Raw genomic sequence first — 27,469 nt, forward strand, 5'->3', positions numbered from 1 at the left:
TTCCCACTTTCTCCATCTCTGCAGGTGATGGGCAGGGGGTGCCCCAGTCACTGGTGCGCAGGGGATGCTCCTGCAGGGAGGTGAGAGGACACCGGGAGGAAGCCGAGAGGGAAGCTGGTGGAGCAAAGTCCCTTAATTCATGATCTGGGGGAAGCAGCTCTTTCTCCTTTGTTTTCCTAAGAGGGAAATGAGAACTGTTGTAGTGATTTAAAGTATTAGAAATTTCTTTTATAGCTTGTCTGAAGGCTACAATTTAAAAATTAAATTAAAGCAATAGCTCTTTGCTTTTTTAAGCGTTTCAGTAATGCTGTTTGTTTTTATAGTGCCTTGTGACATCCTGCGAGGAACACAGGGCGATGAATACGTAATGAGGCTGCTGAGGGATGGGAAAAATCTGTGTAAAGAGATCAGGGAAATGTTTATCCAGAGTAGCCCCGTTGTTGTAGGACACCCGCGGGCTCAGTGTTCCTTCAGCCTGCGAGAAAATTTTTATCTCTGTTGTGTGAACAAATTTTTTTCCTTACTTGACACTCCCACGCCCACACGTACACCCTTGAGGCCCCGTTCGCGCTCGGCGGTCACCGGTGCGCAGGGTGACGCCGGGTCCATTGTGTGCCCAGGCCAGAAGAACGCGCGGCTGTTTACAAACCCCGCTGCTTTCTAACCCGAATTCAGCCCCGTCCCGTACGGAACGAGGCCTCCGGGCTGCTCCCGCCTGCTTTTGTGCCCTCAGGGCCTCCCGGCACCGAGCCCGGGCCCAGCCCTGTGCTCCTGACTACTCCTCCCGGCGGGCCCGTGGCGCTTCCGGCGCGTGTGACGCCTCAGCGCCTCCTCCCCTGAGTGGCGGCCGAGCCCGGGGCGGGGCTCAGCTCCCCGGATCCCCCCGCCCCGCCTCGCCCCGCCCGCCTCCCGCCGTCGCCCCCTCCTGCTGCGGCGGCGAGCCCGGGGGAAGATGGCGAAGACGTACGACTATCTGTTCAAGCTGCTGCTGATCGGGGACTCTGGCGTGGGCAAGACCTGCCTGCTCTTCCGCTTTAGCGAGGACGCGTTCAACACCACCTTCATTTCCACTATCGGTGAGTGAGGAGCCGCCGCCATCCCGGGGCCCAGAAGGGTCCCGGCCGGGGCCCTTCTGCGGGGAGAGGAGCCGCCGGGAAGGAAAGAGAGAGAGGGAGGGACGGGGGGCGCCGCCTGTCTGTCCGCCCGGGGCTGGGGCCTGGCCGGGCGGCCTCTGCGCGGGAGCGGGCGGGCGCTCCGCCGCCGTTACGGGCCCGGTGCGGGGGGAGCGGCAGCTCAGCCCCCGCGCTCGGCAGCGCCGCTGTCGCCGGCTCCGCGGAGGCTGTGGGGGCCCGGCGGGGGTCGCGGCGTGGGCAGGCCGCGGGGGGAAGGGTTCACCCGGGTGCGGAGGGCCGGGGTTCGGCTCGGGAGGGAGAGACTGAGGGAGGCTCCGTCCCCCGGCGGCCGCGGCGCCTCCCTGTGCCCCGGCGGCAGCAACAGTTGTGCGGGACCGTGCGGGATGGGATCAGCAGCAGCGCGTCCTGCGCAACACCCTCCCCGCTGCACGGGCTGAGCTATAGGAGGATCTTCTGCCGATTTTTCTTGCGCTTTCATTATTGGTTGCTTCGAGTTTTGGTGTAAATGCTCGGAAAGTGGCAGCGGGCACGGGCTGCTCGGAGTAACTGGCGCAGTGACAGTGACTGAACCCTCCCGGCAGATCGTTCACCTCTCGTTTCGCAAGTCGTCTCTATGCGTGTCTGTGTGTTCATGTACGTGGAGCTCAGGGGTTTTTTTTGAAGTTTGGAGTAGTTATGCTCAAGCTCGTGAGTCGGCTGGGATTAGTAGCTCCTTAGTGACCGACTGGACAGAGGGACCTCCTCGACAAAAGTTGTGTTTGATTATCAGCTGGGTGGTGACAAGGGGTTTCTGAAGCTGGGCTGACATCATATAATGGCAGTGAGAGGTGATCTCTCAAAACAGACTGCTGTAGCATGTGTTTCTGTAAGATTTGGCAGCCTTAAAATACGTTCTGCTGAACTTCAGCATAAGCAAAATTTTCACATTCTTTACAGAGTGAAACCCTGATCTGATGAGACTTGAGATTTCTGGTTGGCTACTCGTAGTGTGAGTCACCTTTAAAATAAAATTAAGGATGAAAGGGTAAACTGCAGTCAGTGGAGGTTGCTGGAATTTTGGAGGGCAAAACTAATTCTGGCTTTGAAGAATAACAGTAACACAATGAGTAGACTCTTTGCTGAAGGATATTGATTTTAAGATGCAGTGGAACAATGTGTGACTTGCTTTATGTTACCTAAATGCTCTATTCTCCTCAGACATTTTATTGTGATCAACAGTGCACAGGGAAGAGACAGGCTTTTATCAGGCAGATGTGATTGACTAAATAAGGTATGGCTGGTATTTCTAATGTTTCAAGAACAGATTTTCTGCATTTTAAAAAAATATTACTAAAGAATTAAAATAGCACATTGCTTCTCTCTCTGCAATCATTTTCAAATTGCTGTATCAGTAACATCAGATAATCAGGGCCTGAGTAGAACTTAACCTGAAAAGGTATTTTGCTGTAACTGTGGCAGAATAAAAAGCTTAATAAACATTAATACATGCTGTATAAAAAGGAAGCCTGTGCTGGTTTTTACAACAGCCTGTGCTGTTCTAAATGTAAAACACCTCTTTATACTTATAAAGAGATAGCTAATATAAATGGGTGTGTCTGTCTTTTAGCCATTTTCTTCATCTATCTTGAATTGTTTGGCTCTTCGATACTTCTTTTTCTCACTGATTCACTTGGAAGTTTTGAGGATTGGGAATATGATGTTGTGTTTTCTTACCTTATTTAGTAAATAAAGGATTTGCTCTTGTTTCCTTTATGTTTGCTTTCAAAATGGACTTATTATCACCTCTATCCAACTTGAAGAAAGTTACTAATAACTGAGGTATATCTGTGACTCCATAGGTAGTATTTGTGATTTCACAGTTATGTTTTCCTTCTTGTAATTTGTTTTTTCCAGTCCCTTTTCTTTTTTGATAAAGGACCAACAAAGAGGAAAGTTGACAGTGCAGGAAATAGTGAAACTGTTCATGAAGTGCTGATGTCAGCTTCAATAAAAGTGCTTGTGTTTTTTCAGTTTTCCTCATGTGCTGCTTGTATTACTTTTAGGTTAATCATGTAGCTCTGATCTGTTTGTTCCTGAAGGCAGGTTTGCACACTCACTCTCTGTGCTGCTCAGCACTGGTCAGTGTTGTAACTAATACATGGGGTGGGGCATTCCACTTTTTAACAATTATGTTTATTTTTCTTGACAAATAAAGCATAAGCAACAAGGGTGTGGAAGGAGAGGCAGGGGGGATATACAATGCTTTTTCCAAACTGCCCTCCTGGCCAGTTGGAGTTTTAATGTCCCCAGATTCTTCCTGAAGTACAAGCTGCCAGGTTGCTCTGTTTATATGATCTCCAAAAGTGGATTTTGCAGTATGACGGGGCTCACAGTGTGTGTTCGATTCACAGTGACTTTTAATTAGCACGCACGATCTCCTGTGCCCTTTGTGGTGCCCTAATTCTGCTCTGCTCTGTCTCTCCTGACAAGATCAGAGTTGGTTTAACTGTAGGAGTCTGAGAAGGCCTGTACTTGAGATGTGTTGATGCTAAATTTTATTGTTTAATCTTATGTGTGTAAATGCTATTTGTGAGTGAGGCAAGTCATTTAGAGTTTTTCTTTACCTACATGGGGTTAAACTTTTTAACTGTTGTTTGGGTTTTTTTGTGTTTTTGTTTGTTTGTTTGTTTGTTTTTGCTTAGATTCTACATTCAGAAATTAAAGCCAAGTTTGTTTCCATAATGAAAGCACCCTGTATAATGTCTAAACACCAAAAATCATTCTTGTAATTTGCCACTCCTGTTGTCCAGCAGTTTTACTGGGGTTAAACCATAACACTTCAGTTTCCAGAGCAATGAAAAATAAGGGAGGAGGATATGGAAATACCGCTTTATTACAGAATTATTAGCCTCAATACATATATTGTAGAAGTGAGTCAGTAATGAATTGTAGTTACTTTGCCAAGTGCCTTATATACCTGCATCATACTTTTCAGATTCCTTTCTTTTCTGCTGTGATGCAAAATGTGCCTCTAAGGCTACATCATGGTAGATTTCTTGGAGGCTTGCAAATGGTCCCTTGACTTTTCTCCTCAAGACTCTGGTCATGCTATCATGATGGCTTTACTGACTTGGACAGTAAGGTCTTCCTGCCTGCTGTCCTGTGGCCAACAGTTGCATAAGAAGTGGAGTAAAAGGGCAGTGCATGTAGATTCATAATTCATCAGACTTTTTCAATTCTTTTTTTGGCAACTCTTGGCTCAAGAGTCTTCCTGTCTTTGTCTTGGCTACCTGGCATAAATCATGTCTTCAGCTAACTTTGCTACCCATTATGAGGAGTGAACCACCAATCATTTTGGTTATTTTGAGAGATGTATTTTCAGTCTGAAAACCCAGATTAGCGTTCAGCAACTTGAGGCAAAGCAGGTCCTTGGCCTTCAGCAACTTTAAAATTTTTATATTGGGCTCTGTAACTCCATTTGGAAAATTGCTAGAAGAGCTGACAAGTCATAATACTGCTGAGGTCCTTAGTGAGGATCAACATTTCACTGTTAACATGGGATAAAACTTATTTTTACAGTGGGAATGTGTTTTGTAAGGTTGTGTTGTTTGGTTTGCTTCCTGAATGGAAACTTCTGCTTTTGCACAGTTCTACATGAAAAGTAAAATGCAGCAGTCAGCTCCTTTTCACACTTCAACAGCTCCTAAAGCAAAACTTACCTTGGAATATCTCGTGTGCATTTTGCTAGTAGTTTCAGTGCAGTGTGTGAGGATAGGAAGCATTTATTTAGCAGTCTCTAAGTATCTTAACCAGACTTGCTGTCTGGTAAAACTGGATTTGGTTTATCATTCCATGTTCTTTGCATTCTTTTAAACGTAGTCTTTAAACTGGTTTCTGTGCAAGTAAAGTCATCTTCTAGCAGACAGCATTTCTGACTCACTACAAGAACATACTGACTCTGAAACAAAACTTGTCATATTTATTTTTTTAATCCAAGATGATACCAGCATTTGGCAGGAAGTTGCCCACAAGAAACAGTACTGTGTCCGAGAGTTGAAACAATTTGTTGATTTTACAGAAGTAACTTTTCCTTAGCCTACATCTTGCAAAATAGGACACAACTCTGGCAACTGAGCACGTGTGTGCTGACCTTTGAACACTTTGATGAAAATCCTTTGACAAGCAGAATTACCAATTTCCCTTTTACAGTGAAATTTCCATGCCTGCAATGTGTAGTGGAAGTTGTTTTAGTGTGCTGAAGTCAAAGTATGCCTATTTCTGCTCTTCTTCCTCGTGAGTTACTTGCATGATAGACAAAAGATGGGTTGTTGGTTTGTAGGATTTTCTCCCACCCTCCCATTGAGCTTCAGTGTTCCCTCTCCTCTGTTAATCAGTTCCTTGTGGGCTTCTCCAGGTGGTAGGAGCTGTAGAAGAAAATAAACTTCAGTGGCAGATGAGCAAAGGCAGGGAAGAACCAGTATGGAGTTGTCAGTAGTACTTTATTAATTGTCATAATAACAAACTAATTGTAATTAAGACCTTGATGTGTCTGCGTGTAATTTAAGTGTCTCGGGTGGCACCGTTGTTCATATCTACAGAATGGAGTTACAAATGCAGAGTTTGTAGGATCAGGGTCTATCTCCTAAGTACAGTGTGAGGAGGCAGTGAAGGGTTTACATGGGAATAGGGAGGTAATTATGAAGCTGGAAGAATGATTTGGTTTTCAAAGTATGTGATGGGTGGTCAGTAAGATGTTACTCTGATACTGATCAGGAGACATTGTAGTTGGGAGTCTTTGTAGATGTAAAGCACTACACTAATGCTTCTGTCTCTTGTGACCTTAAATTTGATACTAACACCTGGCTGGTAACAAAAGACAGCCTAGACTTTGATTTTCCTGTGCCAGTGAGATTGCATTACCCTACTGTGTTCTGCAACAGGCCAACAGTGGAAGTGTTTGGGCTTTTATTAAAAGTGCTGTTGCAGCTTTCTTGCTGCATATTGCTCTGAAACAGTGTGACAGATGTCGAACTGTTTTATGCCTACTCCTAATTGGCAGATGGAGGTCTGTGGTGGTGATGTTAGCTGGTTATTTGAGTGACAGGAGGGCAGCTTAGAGCTGTTTTTGTGACTTGGTTTGAATGCAAAGTTAAGAACACTGGCTAACAGTGAATTAACATAGGAGCAAATATATTTAATGATTGATACAGGCTTTGGGAGAGGTTTTGAAGACATAGCTTCTGTTTGGGAATGTTTTGTTTACTCTTTTGGAAGCTATTCCTAGCCCTTACAGGACATCCTTTTAGTAGAAATTTTGAGCTGACTTATTTCAGAATTTAACTGGAATTCTTAATAGGTGATGAAGAATATGAATAGTATCTATAATTATGTTTATTTTGTGTTTTGGTATAGAACTAGGTGTTTGTAATTCAAAGGATGTTCATATTGCTTTCTGTGTTTAATTGGATGTTATGGTAGCTCAAGTGTCCAGTTGATCAGTCCGAGTAAATTTAAAATAGATCTGATCCTTTTCTAACATGAAGGAGCTATGAACAGTAGTAACTTCCATGGAGCTGTTGTTGTACAAGTGGAATTGATCCCCAGAGACTTTTAGTTGCTGGGCTTGCACTTCAAAACTCAAGTCAGCAAGTTACTGTCCTAACAGGGGTTTGGTGGGTGGTAACTTGGTGATTCTGAAAGGGTATTTTACTAATAATTCCATGTAGCTGTGAGACTTCTGATTAGATTGTACATAGTTTTAAAGGCAACTAAAATACTGAATGTTTCAGAAGAGTTCTGCTATGGAGAGCAAACAGTTGACCAGATTTAAGATGGTCTGCAGTTGTCTGCTGCTGTAAAGACTCTACTGCTATGGACACCAGAGAAAAAGGGACTGATCCTGAATGTCAGTGGCATTCCCTCGTATGTATGGCGACCTGTAGGAATGCATAAAGCAGAGTGGTCACTTATGGGAGTCTGGCACTGAATCTGGAAGCAGATTGAGTTTAAAAAATTGGGCAAAGCTAAATGGGCAGCTGGCAAGGGAACACACAGACTGCTCCTCCCCCTGCAAAATCCTCATTTCTTTCATCTGCCAGAGAGAAATAGCTTTCCTTTATTGAAACAAAATGTCTGTATGATGTGACTTCTGATGGTGTGAAAGATGAAGTCAGGCATCTGTGTCAATCCAAGTGTGAAAGGATGGAGGAAGATGCAGTAAGAGTAACTTCTGGCTGGGAGTGCTCCTCTGGCTTAGCAGGAGTGACCAGAGAGGGGTACTCAGAGTGTGCCATGCAGGAGAAGGAGGTGAAATGGCCATTAAAAGAACCTTGCATAATGTAGGAAGAGAAAACTGCTATGTGACAGAAGGACAAGTATGGCCTTTGGTAATGTTATATGGTTTTATATGAACTGTTAATTTTAAGTATTGAAAGACTTTCAAAAAAGTCTTATTTTGTCATTCATGTAAGCAGCTTAACTAGAACAGCCCTTTTTCCCCCTTGTCCTTTGTGTCTCAAAACAAACAAAAAACCAACCCACATAGTTACTCCCATGTGAAAGCAAGAGTTTAAAAAAGTCTATAAAATTATGTTCCTAAAGTCTGTTGAGAGTGCCATCTTTAAAAATAACTTAAGGAACTTTAAACTTTCTGCTTTGACTTTTTTGACTTTTGGCATGACTTTGCTGCCTTACTAGGTACTTTACACACTCGCTTCTCAAACATGACCATATTTCAGACTCTGACTGCAATTCCTAGATTAGTTTATTTATCTTAACAAAGATAATTCTTACTGGATGAAATGTTTTGATCTTCACAGATAATTAATATCCTTTTGGACAGAGTGTCAGTTACAAAGCTTAGAACTGTCTTACTACCATTGTTGTCTTGTTTCTTTTTTTGGCAGGCTGTTTTTCTCTCTCTTTATGTTTCTGGTAATACCCATATTCTCTGTACTTTTTCTTCTAATTTTAGCAGGTCTGTGCCCTCTGAAGTCTCATCTGTTTAATGTCTAGGGTGTTCCTACACTGCTAAAACTTTGAAAAATTTCAGCACTGTTCCTCTGTTTTAATCACTTTGGACTTTAGAGTGGTCATGGTAATTTATACCTGCTCTGTCTAACATTATACAATTCAACTTTTTTTTTTGCCTGCCTCACACCTTGTCTAGATATCCCAGAATCTCTCATGAAGGTGCTGGGCAGTGCAAGTTGTTGAGCTATAGCTGTGTTTAACTGTATATATGCATATATTAGCTGTTCCCATCAGCTTTTCCATACCTGTCTGCAATCAGCAGCTGATGGGATACGTGTTCAAGTTCCTGTCACAGAGGATACAAAGTGCATTGTTTGTACTGGGCAAGGGTTTAAAATTTCAAAGTGATCATTGACTTACCATTTTTTCCTTTGTTTTGTGAATTCTGGGATGCAGAGTGTGTAGCAGCTCTTCTGTTTTAAACACAGTGTTGTGGCCCACAGAAATCTTTATTTTTTCACTGAATAAGCAGTTCTGTATAGATCAAATGCGAGTCTGAAAGCTTTGAGATGTTTATATAAAGAAGTGGCATCTCCATTTCTCACTGTGAAGTCTAATATGTTGTTCTGGACCAAAAATTACTGAGCAAGACTGAACCTAACTTTTTTGACCTGTTGTCTTCATCACAGATAAAGCACATTATATGAATGGTGAACAGTGAACTTGAAATCTTGGTTGAAAGGATAGTATTGGTTGCACAGGAATTTTTTTTTAATAATGAATTTTTTGGATGAATTTGGTTGCTTCAGGTGCCAACTGTTGGATGAAGTGAACTTTTTAGTTTGTTTTTTTTTTTCCCCTAATATATTCAGTTAGAGTTACCATGGTTAGAGGTAGCATTTCCTATTTTTTCTACATTTAAAAACATGTCTGATTTATAGGCAAGACACTCATGATCATATTTTCCTTTTCTGGGGGGTTCCACTTTCAGTTTTTGTTGGTCTTACTTTTAAACAATGCTTTTAATAAGGACTAATGCCATGTAATCTCATGCTAAGCTCGGGGCTTCTGAAAGAATAATAAAATATTTGTATTCCTGAACCAGTATCTAAATGGGAAAACCTGGTGTTCTTACCTGTTAAAACACAGGGCAGAGTGGGTTTTTATTTTTCTTCTGCAGTAGAAAGCCAGATGTTGCACATCCCAGAGATGCCTCTGTGTATGTGGCACCAGCACAGAGCTCCCCTTGCTGCATTACAGGTTCAGTGAGTATGTGGCCAGGTCCTTGGAAGATTGCTGCAGCCATTTCTGTTCATGTCTGGCAGTAACTGGAGAGTGAAATACAAAGCAATTCCTGTACCTGCATGGAACTGCAGCTGGTCAGGTGAGATCCTGGTGTAGGAGCCCCACTGGAGCTCCTTGCAAACCACTTGCTGATCAGTAGTAACTAAAGCTTTAATGATGGGTTCACCCAAGTCTGTCATCTGCTACTCCAAGGAGGAGAGCTGTGACTGTGCCTGTTCTCAAAGTGACACCATCAGGTGTCTTTACAGATGATGAGAAGCTAAAACACAGAACTTGCCTATATGAAAACTAACCAGATCAAAAGAGAAAAGGATTTGTTTGTGACTCTTTGGTGGCAGCACCTACCCTGGATTTAGCAGTGAAACTGTAGCCCCAACTCAAGTCTGTTAGCTGATTCTGACATTTCCTGCTCTACAGTTGCACATTGGCTTGGAAGGAATTTGTTCTCAAAGCAGTTAAGTTGGTGCATTCCTCTTAGAGACAGTGGATCTATAAATAATCCTTAAAATAAACAAACTTTGCTGTTTGTATCAGTAGTGCAGTTTTAATATATTTCAAAATTATTTTAGGTAAAACTGAGTTACCATCAGGAGTAGCTTATTTTACATTCCAAATAGAGCAAGAGGTAGACAGAGATAAATTTCTGTGCACTTTCATAGAGCTGCAATAATCAGGCTGTAAAGTCAAAAAGACATTCTGCAGGGACCCAGCCTATTTTAAGTTGGGCTGTTTTGCTAGTTCATGATTTTACTCATGTCAAGCAATAATAAGTCCTACTGTTGTGGTGTTGTATAGTCTTTAAATTTGGATTGAATATTTTTAGTGTTTAAAAAATGTGATTCAGAGGCTGCTCAGAGCAACCTGTAAATCCTAAATTCAAAAATGCTGAAAACATAAATTTCACTTCACAGGATCTCCCCATGTTAACAGTGAAGCACTGCAGTGCATGGCTGTGGCACAGCAGCACTATTGGGAGCAAGTGGTCAACAAGAGTAGACTTAAATCTGAGCTGTCAAAAACCTGAATGTTTCAAAGTGTAGGTTGGTCCAGTTCTGATGATTGTAAGTTGTAATCTGAATTTCTTGTTCTCCTTTAAATAGAGGCTGCTTTATCTTAAGAAAGGAAGCTCAGTGTGATAGCTGTACCATAGCTGTGGAGACACATTGCTGAAGGAAGTGGCCATTTGCTCAGTGTTATGAGCTTTGGTCTGGTCCTGGTACTAAGTTTCAAGGTTTTACAAGCAGGCAACTGCCTCATGTTACATACACACAACACCTGCATTCTTTATTACCTCACCTGCTTTAGCCATTTGTACATATTTATTTTGTTAGTGTAATGTGTTTAATTTTTAAGAACCTTACTGGATGAATATCTTCCAAGGTGTAAGACACTGCTTTGTGTATCACTGTGTAGGACACCAGTATTAGATTTCTTTGTGTGGGTGAAGTGTAAGATGATGAGAGGCCAGGTAACCTGAAGAAGCGTATTCAGCCTGCTCTGAATTTAGTAGTGTTTTGTTGATTCTTATGGGCTGTCCAGAAGGAATAGAATACAGTTTTGTCTCTGAAGTTGTGAAAGGATGAGTAGAACTGGTTGTACTTGTAAGATAAATTTATCTTACAATTATACACAACTTTCAAGAAATGTTGACCTTCATCCTGGTGTGCTGCTTCATGTTAATCTTCTGTATTTTTGAATGGTGGCAATAAAAGGTTACTGCATCTTTAATTTACATAGTGATACAAAACATTGCTGAGATCATCTGAAAACGCCTTGCAGATGTTCCTAGGGACTATAGCCAGACGTTCAAGTTCAAAATTATTAGACTTTGTTCTTCTGTGTGTGGCTGTATGACACATTGGTATGTTGCAAGTGTTCCCCACCCTGCCTTTTACACTTATCTGGTTTCCTACTTGGTCATTCCTTACATTTACTGAAACCCTTCAAGAAAGATCTAATAAAAAAAACAAATTTCTGAGGCTTAATTTATCTGCCTTAATAGATTGAGACAGTATACTGATGTAACACAGGAAAATATTCCCTTAAAGTAAAAAAACGAAAGGGTATTAAATCCAAACTCTGCAATACCTTTTGCTGAGGGGGAAAGAAGAAAAAGAAAAAAGAGAAAAAAAATATAAAAAGAATCCCCGGGGTATGCTTGTGGGGAAACCTACAGGACCAAATTTATGTCCCTCAGCTGTTGGATGCATATGGAAAAGAACAAGCTTCTGCAGGTGTTGTCCATGACTGGAACCTGCATGGAGGATGTTGAGATTCTTCAGCTCTGTTCACATGGATCTGCACGAAGGTCATGTGTGTGCTCAGTGGTGGTGTCTGCGTGTCTGCCAGCCAGGGGAGAGCAGGGTGGGTAAATCAGCAATTCATTGTCAGTTGGTACCCATTGCCTACAGCTTTTCAAAGTATAATGAAGAGCAAGAGTGCTGGCAGCATCTGGTTCTGAAAGACACTGCTCCATAATCTTTGAGGTTACAGGCTTGTGGCAGCTCTCTCAAGTTCAAACCCACCCTTTGAAGAAGCAGGAGAATAATACCAGCTGTTACAGCTGTGCTATAGAAGTGCTTCTGCTTACTGGGTCTGACATTCGTATGGGCAACTTAGTTGCTTGCAGCTAACAAGAAGCCTGTAGGGAGAAGTATTTTCCAGGTAATTCTCTCCCAGAATTCAAGGAACTGAAGGTAAGCCATATTGATTTTCAGTCATGTGCTTCTTCTCACTTCCTTTTTTGAAGGTAAGCTACATGTTTTCAGATTCCTTTCTTTTCTGCTGTGATGCAAAACGTTCCTCTAGGGCTACATCATGTGTTGCATTTTGCAGTAAAGAGGTTGCAAAATTTTCTTCCTCTCCAGCTCTGCCCTTGGAGAAAAATCAAAACCCCCATAACCCCAGCAGAGCAGGATAGGAAGGAGCAATGCTGGGAAGCTAGTGCAAGCCCAGCTTGAAAGTTTATTAATAAATTCCAGTTGTTATGGTGCTGTATTGCTCAAAGGATAGGGAGACTCTGTACCCTGACTCCTTTCCTCATCTTGTAATGAGTTCCTTTTTATTGCAATCTCTGTCCCGTGGTGATAAATACCACAAAGTTTCTGTTTGTCAAGGAATCTCATTGGAAAGATCTTTTCTTTCCATTTAATTTTATTTATTCTATTCTTTTAAATAGTAATGTGACATTTAGATAAGTAGGAAGATAGTCTCGTTAACAGGGTGGGGGTTTTATTATGAGCAGGTCATGCAAAACAGATCTTTTAATGTTCAGTTTGATTAACAAAATCTAATACTCTGGTGCTTTTCTTGTGTTCTTTGTTGGTTGTGCCTGAAATGAGACTCCTTCTAGAAGCAAATAAGGTAGTAGGTTGTTTGGGGTTTTTTTACAGCTTCTTTACCAATTTTTGGTGTTTAGTCACTTAAAAAAATTCCCTTGGCTTCTATATTTAATAAAATTTAAAAACCCAAACAAACCAAAATCTGAGATACAAGCTCTGGTGGCTGCAGGGTTAAAATTGTGGCTGAGGAGTGAACAAAAGAGTAATAGTGATGCCTTGAGAGTGAGCTTCTGTTCTAAAAACTGAAGTAGCAAAATGAACTGTTGCGGCATTTCTGCTCAGCTTGTCCTTACATTCCTGTAAGAATTGTGTCAGTAGTTGTGTTGAGGTTCAGTGTAGAAAACAGTTGGTACTAAAGCTGGAAAAGGAACCTCTCACCATGCACCGTGCAGTGTTGTAGAATGCAGTGTGTATGTGCAGCTCTTTGGAACACTTCCCACTGTCTTTCTGAAATGATTGCATTACAGCTTAATTATGGGTAAAATCTGCCCATGTTGGCTGGAATAAGAAGGAACTTCTTACTAGGGAATGGGAGGAGAAGCAGTAGCAGTGGCAGCAGAGCTTTCAGTGTAGGAGATGGTTTAAACCAAAAGCAGCCTGGCTGAGGCTGCTCTGCTGGCCTCCGGGGTTTGGCTGGTGGGGCTGGACAATGGTGTGACTGAGCTGGGGAATTCTGTTAGCTTTGCCTGGTGACACAAGGTAAATACCGCAGCAGACAGCTCTCAGCGTCTCTTGGTAAGCCTTTGTGTGGCACTAACGACACAGACGTTTACTTATGCTCAGATTCCTTTGCTTAGTGTGTTCTTTGACAGAGCATTGTTCGAAGCTGTGGGAGAAAATCCCCTCAGTAAAGTGAGGAGGGAAGATGTGGGCCAGGCCTTACAGCTAGCAAGGATCTGAAAAGGGATTTGAAGAGCAGTAAGCCCTCAGGTACTTTACCCTGTGCTGCAAGGGAAAAGCAAGCAATGCAGTGTGGGTCTCAGCTGGGGCTTCATCCATGCAGACTGCAAGTTTGTGATTTCTGCAACAGATGCTCTTTTATCCCTGTCTAATCTGTAGTGACTTGCTAGGTGGACTGGAGTTTATCAGACTTTCCTGTGGCAACACTGCTTTAGCAGTTAAAAATAACTATCCTGTTTCTAAGATCTAATCTGGTTCCATGATTTCGAAAAGCTTCTTTAATATATTTTCAGAGGTACACGCAATTTTTTCTGGGGTTTTTCTCTCTACAGGAGAGAACAGCATTGCATCTTGCATTCTAGAACAGTGGACGCTGTGTGACCCTTCACAATCAACTTTCTGATTTGTGCATGACTCTTATTAGACCCAAGTATGGTTTCCTACTTCTGAATCCTGTTGAGTAACTGTGCAAAAAATGAGAGTTCATTAATAGTGGAAACTTGCTGTCAGGAATCACCTTTGACATGCTCTAAGTATTGGAGTGTTTTACCTGGTGTAATTTAACCAAAATGTTGCTGGTAGGTAGCCTTGCAAGTGTTCTTGGCAGGAAGTGGTAGCACATGCCACCAGGCTTGCTCCACAAATGTTTGCTACTCACCACTTCCTCTTACCAAAGTGAAAGAACAAAAGAAGCACCAGTTTCTGGTTCATTTTAGCCTCAAAAAAGTTGCAGTTGCATTTATTAAACTTAGTATTGCAATGATAGAGGTACTTATGGCCTTCGACTTCGTATTCTTCTTTTAAATTCATCTTTATTTGAGAAGTGTGGTGTGGTTCGTATGAGAAATCTTCCAAGGAGATATTTTTTTAGTAGATCCTGAGTTTTAGAAGCAATCAAAGGACTGATTATGTAAATCATTTTGGTGCTGTGAAGGGAATGAGTAACCACAAGAAGCCTCTCTGTGCAAGGCATGAGTTGGTGCACATAGATACCTTGCTGCTGTGCAAGCATCCCCACAGGACCCTTTCACTGTTGATGCTGATCTGTCTCAACTTCAGGAGTTGACAACACGTATGGAATTATCTCTGAGCGTAGTTTTCCTGATAATTCTAATAATTTCCTTAGTTCTAAGGCTTCAGGCCTATACACAAAAGGCCTTTTAAAAGGGATTTCATTTGTTGTTGTCAGTGGTGTGATATCCTTTCCTCAACAATCTGTGTTTGTGCTTTTATAAACTTTGAGGCCAAAAGAAAATCTATCCAAACAAAGGTTATTTGTTTTCAGAACTGAGTACCACTGCCTGTCATTTCAGCAGGTGTTGCACCTAGTAAGGAGAAAAATATTTCCTAGGGAGACACAAAATCCTATCAAATGTAGAATGTAAACACTTGCTAAACTTTTGTTACATATAGTAAGGACTTTTTAATTCTAGAATACACATTATTATGTCATTTTGGGGAGAATGCAAATTAATGAAAATATCTTTTTGCCTTCTATATGTACTAATGAATCTTGGGAAATGGCAACTGCAGGAGTAGTTGTAACATTTTAAATTAATGCAGTTAATTTCATATGCTGTTGAAAGTGCTGATGTGATATTTCTGCTTGTAATTTGTATTCTAACTGATGGTCTAAACTATATATCCATAGTGCATCAAGATTAAGTGGCTGAAACTTGGTATTTTCAGTATATTAAAATATTTATATCACATGTGAGAAGAATGAAAGAAAAAAAAGTTAATGAATGTCTATATTTCATATTCAAATGCTACTGCAGTATATTAAAAAGTCCCATAGCTTCCTGTTTAAGTGATGGATGAATTCTTACAGCTAGAAATAGCATTTTCCCAATTGGGATAGTCTTGGTAATTGTCACTTAAATTACATCTGAGGAAAGAAGAAATTAAATAAAATAACGTACATCCCCCACACTTTTGCAAACTATGACTAAATATCAAGTAAGTAAGATTCTGTGAATAAAAAATGGGCCACTGATTTCAGAACAGTGTAATAGGGGGTCACATGGGGGTGGCTGTTGTGGGATTCAGGAATCTGGAAGTCATGTAGTGGGACTTTAGCAGTCTCAACTTGAGCTGTGTTGTATGGTTTAGGATGCAAAAGTTACAACAGCCCAGGGTAAAGACTTCTCTGTTTGGAAATCTTGGCTTTGATTCATGGATCCATTTGATCCTTCTAGACCTTACAATATAATATTGAACCCTTTTTTTTCTCCCTCATGCATTGAAATCTTCAAAATCAATCTCAAAACTGGTCCAACTTCCACATGTGGAAGTGTAAGAGGGGGAAAGAAGTCTTTTCTTGAGAGTTTTGGGAGCTTCCTAGAAAATCTGCGTTACTCATAAATTGGTTTTCTTTAAAAAGTCCCATGCGTGATGTTCAAACACCTTCAGTAGTGATCTGTGCAGCTCTTGTCCCCTGTGGTGCTTTACCTTTTACAGTGATGTTTGATTAGATTGCATTACACATCACTTTTCAAAAGCAGGTGCCAGGTAATTATTAATATTAACTGAAGAGCCATAGTAGGTATTTTTTCCTCAGAGCTAGCAGAGATTCTAGGGAATTGATTTCAACTGCACAGGCTACTCAGAAGTTGAGAAAAATACACACTCAAACTAGTGACCTTATTGGTGTAAAATGAAAGAAATTTGAAGTTAAATCTTACTTTCATAATTTGCTCTAATTCTAGTAATTAGTCTGAGTTTGGTGTGTTTCCATGTGCAGAGTAATGTATCCTTGGCATGTTGGATGCAGCTGCAAATGTTTGTGAATCCTCAGCACTTTGTTATGTTTAGAAAAAAATGACAACTTCAGAATAATTCTTTTGCTTAAGTTTGCTCTTAACAAGTTGTCAAAAGGAAACTGAACACTTCCTTTTGATTATTGCAAAACTTAGAATATCTCTTTCTCTGGCAGGAATTGACTTTAAGATCAGAACAATAGAATTAGATGGAAAGAAAATCAAGCTACAAATATGGTAAGTATTCCAAAGTAATTTTAGTTTTCAGTGAGCATTGAATTACTCTTTGAGCAGCAATAATTTTTGAATCTGGGTGTACCAGAAGCTTCATACCTTTTATTCATTGACTGTCCATAGGGTTTATGCTTTTTTCTAGCTTGCTCTTGGAATGGTTCTGCTTCAGTAGCACAGGAAATAGCCTCTTCACAGGCAGACATTACAGCAACTTCCTCTTTTATCAAAAGCTGCTCTTTTCATTGTGCTTTTAGCTATTCCACATGGAGAAGAACTATTAACTCCATAGCTGTAGTCTAAAATATATGACATAATAAAAGTAATCTCCTCTGATACTTTAATGCCTTGCTTGGACTCACAGAGGCACTGATGAGTGGTGACACTCCCATTCCTTGAATGGTGAGTCCATAGAGATGTATGCTCCTCAGAGCAGCAGATGGGTCTTTTTTTGGGTAACACTATTACCCATGTTGAACTCCTAAAATTCAACTAGTGAATGTAGGGCTCTTGCTGATTTCTTAATTTCTAGTAAAGATAGCATGATGCTTGCATGCAAGCCACAATTCTTGTGACTAAGGAAGCAAAGTGACAGAAGTGGTTGGTGCGAATTTTCTGTCTGTAATTTAAGTTCAAAAGCTGGATTTTGTCAGGCCTTTGGGGTTCAGGTCCCCCTAGGGGTAACAAGTAGCTAAACACTTCAATCCTTTTGATTCACAGGCAGATGTTGCTTTGAAGTACTCTAGGATAAAATATCAGCACATAAAGGTGTAGTGGCTGGTTTCTTAGAGCTAACTGTATGTGAAAATGCAGTATTCTAACATAGTTCACTGCTGCATGTTTTAGTTTTTGTGTAATGCAGGACTCAGATGTATCAGAACTGCCTTTTAAATTATTCCAAGGAAAGCTGTGTACTGCTGAGTTTTACTGCTTGCATGAAAGCTTAAATGCCTTTGTAGTGGTGCTGTTGTAACCACTGATGTAAGAGGGATAACCTGGGAGCGAGGAACATGTTGAGGGCTGAAGAAACATGCACAAACAGCTTCTAAGTGGTATTTTTTTCTTGATGAGCAAGTATTAATATGTTATTACTGTGTTTAAAAAGGGATCTCTAAATACAGAAAAGCATCAAGTTTGCCTCCAACAAAGAACTTGTTTTTACTGATTTTTAGGGATACAGCTGGCCAGGAGAGGTTCCGCACGATCACAACAGCTTACTACAGAGGAGCCATGGTGAGTGCTCTTCAAAAAAACTTAGGCACAACTAGTGTAACTGGTTTGCTCTTCTTAAGCTTCTATCACGTAAGTCAAGTATAGGATTGGATAATTGTGGCTTGAGATGAGGAAAATAAAGTTTGTGGTTTCTTTTTTTTTTTTTTTCCTTAAACCTGCTTGTACTTTGTCTAGTCCTGCTTTTGTGATGAAACCTTGAGCCTGGTTGTCTTTTAGTGTAATTAAAATTTCTGCAGATTGCACTAAGAAGCAAAGTTCCCAAGCTTTCATTGAACAACTTTTTCAGTGCAATCAATCCCTTTAAACAATTGAAGTGTTTGAAGAAGAGGTAATGAGTTAATTTAATATTAAATGTATTTTGTGGAATTGCTAATTCTTCAGCAAGTAGAGAATGCAAAATCTGGGCCAGAAATACAATCACCTACAAAAGCCACTGTTACATTATCCTTCATTAAGAATGACTTGAAATCAACTGATTTCAGCCCTGCACCTTATGTGGTACAACTGCTTGTAAAGTTTCTCAATGCCATGGTTTGAAATACTTTATGTTGGGACACTGTTAGTTTCAACTTGCTAATGATTGGCTGTGCTGCTACTACGTGTTCTTGTTGATTGGTATGAACAGATCTGTTCCATTCATAGGCTTGTTGTGGGCTCAAATAACCCCACTGTTAAAGAACCAAATGGAGAGAAATAGTGACAGCTGTGAGTCTGTGTTAGACCTTTCTATCTCTTAAAAAGGTTTTGGCAGTGACACAGCCACCTTCCTCTCTCCCAGTCCACTAACAAGGACTTTTCTTCCTCTTAGAAAGAATGTTTGGAAAGGCAATAAGAAGTAGAGGTGAACCTGGCAGCCTATCCTTCATGCAGCTGTTGTATGGTTTCCCATTACTTTCTAGTTGTTAAGAGCTATTATATGTAGTACATAACTGTCTGAAAGAGCTAAAGCTTCTGGAAGAGCACCTTGAGTCAGCTTTGCTGAAAGTGTGTACTTGCCCCAGCAGATTTGGTCTCACAAATTTGTCATATTTGGCTGCTTAATGCTGCTGCTTCTAAACTTGTCTTTAGCAACTGAGTCCTGGTTGCTGTTGTGTAGAATGTCTAAACTTTCCCTGACTACAGACTGATAATATAAAACTTCATATAGGTGGTGTGGTTGACCTCTAGCAGTGGCAAAATATGTGAAATAGTAATATTTTTGGTAGATCTTCAGCAATGGCCTAGTGCTCTGAGAAAGGATTATAGTTGCATAAGTTATGTGTTGAATTTTTTGCAAGTATAATCAAACCAACAGCACACGTGAAAAGTCATCCAGTAGTGCTGGCTCATCTAACTAGACTGTCTTAATTTTATTTAGGGAATTATGCTGGTGTATGACATCACAAATGAAAAGTCTTTTGACAACATAAAAAACTGGATAAGAAACATTGAGGAGGTAAGTGCTTTGAAAAATACCTTCTACCTGTTAGATCTTGTGATTTCCTTAGGACAAATAATGATGAAGTAATTTTTCACTTTTATTATAGTAGCCAACGTATATGGCCAAGTTAGACTGTGCAGTGAATGCAACAGTAGTTATTAATGGGGAGAATACTATCTCATTCATCTAGGGATAGAAGTTAGAACAGCTTAAAAAGTAAGTGTAATGTGTTTTAAAACTGCTCTTACTATATGACTTTAATTGTTTGCTTTTGGGTGTGTCTAAGAAATGAGAAGGAGCAAGGTTTTTAGGGATGCTGAGATGATGACACATCTGTCTCATTTCAGTTGCTACTGTGTTGTGTCCTTGTCCAGTCAGAGATGTTTTTACCTTTTAATTCGGTCTTGGGGAAGCTTCCTTCCTGCTAACTTACTGTAAAATATTTAATGGGACATGCTGTCAGTTAGGGCTAGGTCATTATGAAGTTAAAGAAACTTTAATTTTAGTGAAGCTGTAGCTAAGTAGGTAACAGACTCTCAGTGATTTTTTTTTTCTTCATTAAACATAAAATCCATATAATCCATCCATAATAAAAGCATAAAATCCAATTTGATCCAACAGTGGCAGGACTATAAAAATTCTCTTGTTGAAGTTATCTTCCTTAGGTGATTATTACTGTAGAAGTCTTGTATTAATAATTTTAAAATTCAAATGTATTGCATAATGATATTTCAGCTGAGTACCTCAGAGGTCCACACACCACTTGGAAGTAAAGTGTGCACTGTTACATTTCCAGAAGAGCCAAATGCCTCTGCAGGTGTGCAGCCTGGTACAGAGCTCATGTACAATTACACTGAAGAAAAATTTAATTTAGAAGTATTTATTCCGACCCATTTAATAGGTTAAGTATTAACCTATTAAATATTCATTAAGTTTTAAAGTAATATTTAACTATTAAATTGCCTGTTTCAACAGTCAGTCTCTTTTTTAGTAATACCTTCTCATTAGATAACTTCTTAAAAATGCAATACTCATTTATGGATGAGTTTGACACACAAGTTTCTCAAAATAATGATGCATTTTGTTTCTGAGAGATTACTTTTCTGTCTTCCAGCATGCTTCTTCAGATGTAGAAAGGATGATCCTAGGTAACAAATGTGATATGAATGAAAAAAGACAGGTCTCAAAAGAAAAAGGGGAGAAGGTAAGCTTTGGTAATTTACCTTGTTTGCAAGCCTACTTTTCTTAGAATTTTGGCTGCTGGACATTTGGTATGTTTTTAGGGAAGACATAGGGGAGATATAACGGGAATAAAACCTCTTTTTTCAGAAACTTATATACTGTAGGATGCCAGGTTTGTTTTTTCTGTTTTTAAGTGGCACTTGTCTGTCTTGAAGTTGAATAAACTAAATGGTACTGTTGGCTTGAGGGGAACATCCTGTAAAAAAATTTGACCTTTGCTATAGGATGAAGAATTCTAAATCTCGGTATGAAGGTTTAATACATAGTTTGATTGTGTTTTACTCAGTTCACTGTAGTGGTTACTTACTTGTACCATAAGTACTGTTATAAAAGCTTAAGTGATTAGTTGGTCTGCTGAACAAACAAGCAGGTAAGAATACTGTATAATCTATCATGTACATGGCTAAAGTAATGTAGGTGCTAGGTACACAGCTTGTATATGTAGCTATCAGGCCCATAAATCCATATTAATGAAGATTCTGTCTTAATGTTCTTTTATGTCCTAAATATATCTTTGTGAGCAGTTGATCTCTTTGTTGGATTTGAGTTTACACTAGAGTACAGGCTGTTCTAATATTTTGTTTAATTGTCCAGTGACTTTTAATGTTTTTACAAGAGAAAACCATTAATGAAGCTTGTTAGCTTTGTTTTTAAAGCTTGTTGCAGCATACAGCATGTATTGTATTATAAACCTATCTGAAACATGAGTTTTACAAAGGAAATTCAAAACCACTGAAAAACTTTAACCTGTCTTCCAGTTAGCAATTGATTATGGAATCAAATTTTTGGAGACAAGTGCAAAATCCAGCATAAATGTGGAAGAGGTAAGAGATGGGTGTTACTCTTTGTTGTGTTTCTTGGAAACACTACTAGGGAAGCATGTTTCAGGATTTCCTGACCTAGCTGGGACCTGAACTGTGTTCCTTCACCAGTCTTGTTACACTTAAAGCGTTAGGGGAAAATACAGCATTTCTTTTATTTCTGGTTATATCTGGAATTGTTTTCTAAATGGGTGTTACCGGAGTGTTTTGCTGTTATTGTAGCAAATGCTTTAGTCTTCTGTGCCTACCTACTTAAATACAAATGCTTTTGGACAGGGAATAGGTCTAAGTTTTGAACAACGCTTTGTGCAGAAGATGAGGTTCAGGATATTTTACATTCAGAATAACATGCTACTGTGTCAAGGAGCCTTCAGGATCCTACTAAGTACAATGCAGATGAGACTGAAGGTTTATATGTTCATATGGAAAATCAGCACAGACACCATAAGCTGATGTTAGAGGAGCTGCTTGCCCTGCTTCCAGTCAGTTGCAGAATTTGCTCCTTCATACGCTGAAGTCAGGGATGGGGAGATTTGACAGAATGGGGGTTATTTTGGGGGGGTTTATTTATTTACATATTTGAATATGGATGTTGGAAGCATGAATACCATTATAGATTGACCAGGAGCAAAAAATTTGGAGGACAAGGAAGCAAGCTAACCTTAATATGAATGCCCAGTCATTTTATCCTCAAACCTCTATGCAGGTTTATAGTTGTGATGCAAACAGTACAGTTTGGTTTTTAAAAACCAAACCAAGCCAAAAGTATTAGTGTATGCAGCCTTCTTTTTTCAGCAGATTTTTTATCTTGAGAGGTGTGCCATGGAAAGTCTGTACATGTGCTTCAAAGATTGGAGTATAGAGGCTAAAACTAGGGTTTTTTTCCTAAAGAATGCTTATTGCAATTTTAAGTGAACAGCAATTGTACATGAGCTGCCTTGCAACCCAAAGTGCTCGCAGTGGCCTGCAGAATATTTTATTGTTGGTATGTCTGGCTACTCCAAATGTCTTGTGTTTAATGTGTCTTGTGACTAACTTTTTTTTTTTTATTATTATTCCCACTCCTCACCAGGCTTTTTTCACACTTGCACGGGACATTATGACAAAGCTCAACAGAAAAATGGTTTGTATTTCCAATTGGCATACAAGCTTGATGCATTTAAATGACTGCTATAGTAATTGGCTGAGTAGTAGTCCTAGCACAAAACCTGGGAATTACAGTGGATGCTAGATCAGATTTGAGCAAACAGTGCCTTGTCACACTTTATTGCACATCAGAGTGTAATTGTTCCTTATTTTGCATAAACATTAATGCCAGGCAGCCTGAAACTGATGTGTTCTGTCAAAGTGTAACAGTGTGATCCTTGCTTTATTAGAGATCAGATTACATAGTCACCCCTTCACCTAATACTTGAGACCTGATTTGTTGGATAAATGTTTCTTTTTTTAAAAATAGGCAGTTTTATTGAATGATTAACAGAGTGCATAATTGGGAAGCTCAAGTTACAATAACCTTCTGCTCTGGTTATTGCTTTGGGAGGGGGGAGAAAGTGTGGTGGTAAACTAGGAAAGTGAGACCTTTTTTTTTTTTCTTCATTTTATGATGGTGATACTCTTTTCTCTTTCAGAATGACAACAGTGCATCAGGGGCAGGTGGGCCAGTAAAAATAACAGAAAATCGGTCTAAGAAGAGCAGCTTCTTTCGATGCACGTTACTTTGATGAACTTCTAATGATAGACTGCAGCACACTTAGAACCTTTTCTGCTTCTTTGAAAGCACAGGGTCACAAAGCCTCAGAAATAATACCACCAAGCTGCTGCTGAGAGCTTCATTGAACGTAGACTGCGATACACAAATACCAAGTGGATTTTGCTCACTAAGCCTATTGACCTGTCAGGCTCTTCTTTCTCAGATATGGAAGCTATGAAGTGGAGACACAAATGCAAAAGCTAACTCGTTTTCCTTTTTTACTTTCTGTTTTATTGCCTGTTGCAAGAGCTGCTATGTTTCTTTTACCTTTGCACATCCATACTGGCCTCTTACTGCCTGTTACAGCACAATCTTAGATCTGTGTTTGCACAGTTTGACTTGTAAGTAAGATTCTAAACAGATTTCTGCAGGTTTTTCTTTCTCTCTTTAAACAAACTTCTTTTCAAGCAGAAGAGCCAGGGGAAAAATTGAGTCTCACTTCTGTTATTTTCTATGCTGTATACTTGTGGCCATGACTGCAGTATGGATGTTGACATTCTCTCTAGTGATGAGAATTACTGTAACAATTGGCATCTAACGATTTGTATGGTTTTGTCTCTTGGATGCACAAATCTGTTCATGCAGAAGCTATGGCTTCTATCCTGAATGTAGTATGTTGCTTTTCTTTCTTTACAGACTTAGCAAAGCTGTGTTCTGAATTGCCAGTCACTGATTCACAAATGCACCTTTCAGTTATTTGAATAAACACAGTGTCTTTCCTCACTTAACTGACCCTTGTTAGCCCAAACTATCTGCACCTTTTTTTGTTTCTGATGAGGAAGTACACTGGATCGAAATTTTTGTCACAAATTGGCCTCATCACTATCACTTATGTGGCTTGTGGAACTGAATGCATGAGTTTTGAGTAACCTCTCTGCAGATTCATTTGTTGAGAAATGACTGCTTCTGAAGGTGACTTCCATTTCCACTGTAGTTCTACAGACAGCTCATTTATGTCTGTAAGCATCAACCCCTTGACAAGCAAGGTGTCCAAAAACTGGCTTCCTGTGCAGTTGCTGAAGCTTGTCAAGTTCTGGCACCAAGGAAATGGTCACATTAGGGCTATAATGTACTCTTAGTTATGCAGTTAGTGCTGAATGTGTGAAGCCCTCTTTGGTCTGCTCATGCAGTGATTTTTCCATTAAAACCTGGTACAGTGACCTAGACTGTTAGAAGCAGAGTCGAAACATAGTTGCCTTTTTTACTCAACTAAGCATTGTATAACTTAGTCTTTGTTCTACTACTTTTTTATTGTCTCCTGAAAAATTTCCTCAATGAGCAATTAAAACAGGTGCTCTAGTTCTGTTGATGTGCCAAACTTGGACCATTGTAAGCTTTAACTACAAGTTTGTGTCCAGTATGTTTGTTTTCCTAGGGGATTGGTGCGTTCTGTCAGTGTCAAAGTTCATGTCTGATGTGCTTGCTTTTGCTTCATAGTCTGGAGTTGGTAAGCAGTGAGTTGGTTGTTACCATAGATAATCACTTCATTTTGTGGTGTCAGGTACTGAATTTGTCATCTCTGGGTCTGTTGTAAATATTTTGAAAGTGAATGGGCCAGTAGAGTTAAAAACTTGATTTTAAAAGGCTTAACATTACTAGCTGGTTCCATAAAGTTTAAACTGGTTATTAACTTGTCCCCACAGGTAGAAATAGTTATTGTAACTAGCTGGTGAATCTCATAAACTGCTATTGCTGCACTAAAACAGAAAATTCATGGCAGCAACGTTTAGTGAAAAAACAAAGCAACCCTAACTGCCCTGTTGTCTACCCTTGATGTTTTCTCGGACAGGCTAAAGCAGTTGTGTTTTCTGTATGGTTAAAAAAAGTGCTTCTATACAGAAAGTGTTGTGACACCAATTATGAATGTTGTTTATTTTCAGTAATTTACCTCTGACTTACTTGGTGTCGTAATACTTTGATTTTTATCTCAGGGGTTGTCTGCAAACCAAAACTGACATGTTCTGTGTTTGGCACCGTTTACAGAATGCTTTGTTTTGTTTTTCCTGTCTTGGCAGTGTGGTTAAATGTTCTTTAAATATTAGTCTCCATGATCTTCCCTTTAAAAGAGCCTGTAAGTAGTAGAGTCTATGAAGTGCTTCTTGAAGCAGCAGCAAATAGGGGTATCTGCTCTGTAAAGGGGGGGAGGGGTGAGAAGAAAAACTTGCTATTTTCTTACATTTAGCTGTGCTAAACTGTACATAAATGTGAGGTAAGACCATAGGAAATTCACTTTATGCATGATAAAATAATGCAGTAAATATTTCACTTAATGTTCATGTAAAGTTCATCTTTTTCTATTTGTAGAAGAATTTAATGCAATTTTGTTGTCCCCTGCTGAAACTGAAGAATTCTAATTTCATGTGGTCTTGTGGATAAGGTAAAATGCAGATTTCTCTCTCTTTCTTGGTTGGTTTTCCCCCACCCCACTTCTCCAGCAGTATTAAATGGCTAAGTGGCTGCACTTTATCAGTGTGCTAACTTTTGGTCACTGTAGACCTCTTTTTGTGTACAGTTTGCCCTGTCAGACACTGAAAAATGTGCTGTATGTTAGAGTGCAAATCAGCTCTATGTTTTACTGGGATTTTATTTAGCTATATTTTCCTGTAGACAAGTGGGGGATGATAAACGGCATGTTCTGCATTTGCATCAGATGCTGGGTACTACAGGCTTTTCTAATATCACTTGATTGTTTTGTGCAGTCTCTGTTGCTACTTTGTTCAAGACTATATTATCTAAATTTTGAAGGACTCTTTAGCTATACCTCAGTCAACTAGTTAGTTATTCTAATGTCTGTTAGAATGAAAGTCATAATAATTATTATTCATTAAGCAGCAAATGTATTTCTGTTTTGTTCCAGAAACTGCCATTAACGTTTCAGGAAAGGCAGACATTTTTGGTGGATTTCAGTAAAACAATAAATGCCATTTGTGCTATAGAGTTTCATGAAATCTTTCCCTCAGCCCCATATCTGTGCACTATATCTTGAACAATATTTTTCTGAATGTTTAAAAAAAAATAGCCAAGCAGCAACAACAACAAAAAAATGGTCTTAGTACTTTGCAATTTTATCTTCAGTCTTTGCTGAGCAAAACATGCACAAGAAGCTTATATTGACTGTGTATAGAATATTTGATTGACTTACTGTCTGGAAGTTCTGTTATTTCTAAGGCTTAAACCACTCATGAAATATAATGCCAGCTCACTTTTCTCTTTGGGGGACAGACCCAAAAATGCTAATGGACTTTTCAGACCTGTAATTCTTTCACAGAAAGTATTTCCCACTGTAAGTACCTTTCCAGTACTAGTCTGATGAAGTCAAGTGTATTAATTGGATCATTTTCACAAGTGAATAAAAGTGGTTTGAATATACATATCACATGGTAATATTGTGAATGGATCATGATTTGAAAGTACATGAATAATATGTAAAATGCATAAATGTGTTATTAGTGAAAATGCATCTGTTATCTCTTAATGTAACTGAAATTTTGCAATGTTTAACTTCTAAAGGATTGGTCTGTAGGTGATAATAGGTCTTCTCCTCCATTCACTGAACTGCTTATGCCATTCTCATTCTCATAAATAAAACTTGTGTTTCTTTTTTCCACAAAAGCAGGATTTCCATTGATTTTTCTTGTTTCTGGTGAACTTAAGTATTTTAGTGCATTCCTATGGCCTTACAAACATTTTTGAAAATAAAACTTCAATTACAGTTATTTTAATGCTATATAGCTACTAAATTCAGAATAAAAAGTATAGTCCTTGAGAAAATGTTTAATTTTGAAATAGAAGTGTTCTACTGTGTTTAAGCACATTTTATCTCTGGTATAAAAGTGTAATGTGAAAAGTTCCTGCAGATAAAAGTGAATTTGTCATGTGGTTAACTTGTAAACCTAATCATTAATTGTGTATTGATGTGTATAGACAAAAAAAGCCCCAACCCCTAAAAAAACCCCTTCACGCTCCAGTGGTTTTATTATTCCATGTGAACTTTTTTACAATAATGTGTGTCTCAAATAAAAGTTACATAATGAAAAGTATTTGGAGTATTTTGTATGAAATATTCCACATAGTTTTTATGCAGTTGGCTTTTCCATTCTTTTTCATACATCTGTTGTGAAAAGGTGTCCAGCTGAGTTGGATCGGTAAAGCTTTGCTTAACTGTAGTGGCAAGCCACAAGGGATTTTGTATGGCTTTGCTTGTTCCTAAACTTGGCAGTTCTTAGATTTCTCCTGAAATACCCTCAATCCCTCTGGTAATAGCTTAAATCTAGGTATATTTCAAAAACCTCCATCTTCATAAGGAACCGTTTCTCAAGGCATTTAGTGTCATGAAATAACCCTTCCAAAGTAACTTCTGAGCAATCACATTAAAGCTGACAG

At 39.4% G+C, this 27,469-nt stretch overlaps 1 protein-coding gene across 3 annotated transcripts; it reads left to right on the plus strand.

The window, feature by feature from the left end:
• Window positions 1-855: 855 nt before the first annotated feature.
• RAB8B (RAB8B, member RAS oncogene family) lies at window positions 856-27,126 on the plus strand. Of its 3 annotated transcripts, none has more exons than XM_030456834.1 (9): window positions 891-1,076; window positions 16,566-16,626; window positions 17,793-17,853; window positions 19,211-19,288; window positions 20,388-20,477; window positions 21,274-21,339; window positions 22,409-22,459; window positions 22,965-22,989; window positions 23,114-27,126. In XM_030456834.1, exons 1-9 carry the CDS (start codon window positions 953-955, stop codon window positions 23,158-23,160), a joined length of 603 nt encoding a protein of 200 aa, XP_030312694.1. In that variant the 5' UTR covers window positions 891-952; the 3' UTR covers window positions 23,161-27,126. The 3 variants fall into 3 exon arrangements, with proteins under 3 accessions (XP_030312691.1, XP_030312694.1, XP_030312693.1); XM_030456833.1 differs by having other exon boundaries at window positions 25,391-27,126; XM_030456831.1 differs by having other exon boundaries at window positions 856-1,076; window positions 22,965-27,126.
• The last annotated feature ends 343 nt before the right edge of the window (window positions 27,127-27,469 follow it).

This window comes from Calypte anna, chromosome 10 (genome assembly GCF_003957555.1).
Source record: "Calypte anna isolate BGI_N300 chromosome 10, bCalAnn1_v1.p, whole genome shotgun sequence".
NCBI lineage: Eukaryota > Metazoa > Chordata > Aves > Apodiformes > Trochilidae > Calypte > Calypte anna.